Source organism: Eimeria mitis, genomic scaffold (genome assembly GCF_000499745.2).
Source record: "Eimeria mitis Houghton genomic scaffold, Emh_scaff3145, whole genome shotgun sequence".
Taxonomy (NCBI): domain Eukaryota; phylum Apicomplexa; class Conoidasida; order Eucoccidiorida; family Eimeriidae; genus Eimeria; species Eimeria mitis.
The window spans coordinates 1,355-1,918 of NW_013571488.1; the positions used below are offsets into that span (position 1 = coordinate 1,355).

Below are 564 nucleotides of genomic sequence, written 5' to 3' on the forward strand. Positions count from 1 at the left end.
ACGATCCGTTGCTGCAGCAAGGGGGGTTGGGGTGTACGAGATGCGGAGGCTAGGTTTGCTGCCTGAGCAGCAGCAGCAGCAGCAGCAGCAGCAGCAGCGGCGGCGGCAGCAGCAGCAGCAGCAGTTTTTCTCCAGCTCTGTGCTGCTGCTGCTGCTGCTGTATATCTGCTGCATCTTTGTCTTTGCTGCTGCTGCTGCTGATGCTTTGCTGCTGCCCACCAGCCGCTCGCAGCCTGCAGCATATCTGGGGGCCCCGGGCCCCAGCAGCCTCACCCCACCTGCTGCGTCTCAGCAGCAGCAGCAGCAGCTGCTGCTGCAGCAGCAGCAGCAGCAGCAGCAGCAGCAAGGGGGGAGAAACACCCTGGCCTTCGTCAGTCCCTTGGGGGCCCTCCGTCGATTGCTGAGGCGGAAAGATGAACCCAGTGAGAGCGCAGACAGCAGCAGCAGCAGCAGCAGCAGCAGCAGCAGCAGTGCAAGCAGCAACGAGGAGAACGACAAGAGCAGCAGCAGCAATAGCAATAGCAGCAGCAGCAAGGATACAGCAGCAGCAGCAGAAGCAGCTGT

The 564-nt window shown here is 62.1% G+C and overlaps 1 protein-coding gene across 1 annotated transcript in view; it reads left to right on the forward strand.

Moving 5' to 3' along the window:
• Positions 1-413: 413 nt before the first annotated feature.
• EMH_0062620 (uncharacterized protein) overlaps positions 414-564 on the forward strand; it is a gene marked incomplete at both ends in the record, with an annotated part of 834 nt that continues 683 nt past the window's right edge. Inside the window, one exon of the mRNA XM_013498055.1 lies at positions 414-562. Within this exon, the coding sequence (XP_013353509.1) occupies positions 414-562 (149 nt within the window). The remainder of the gene's footprint in view (positions 563-564) is intronic.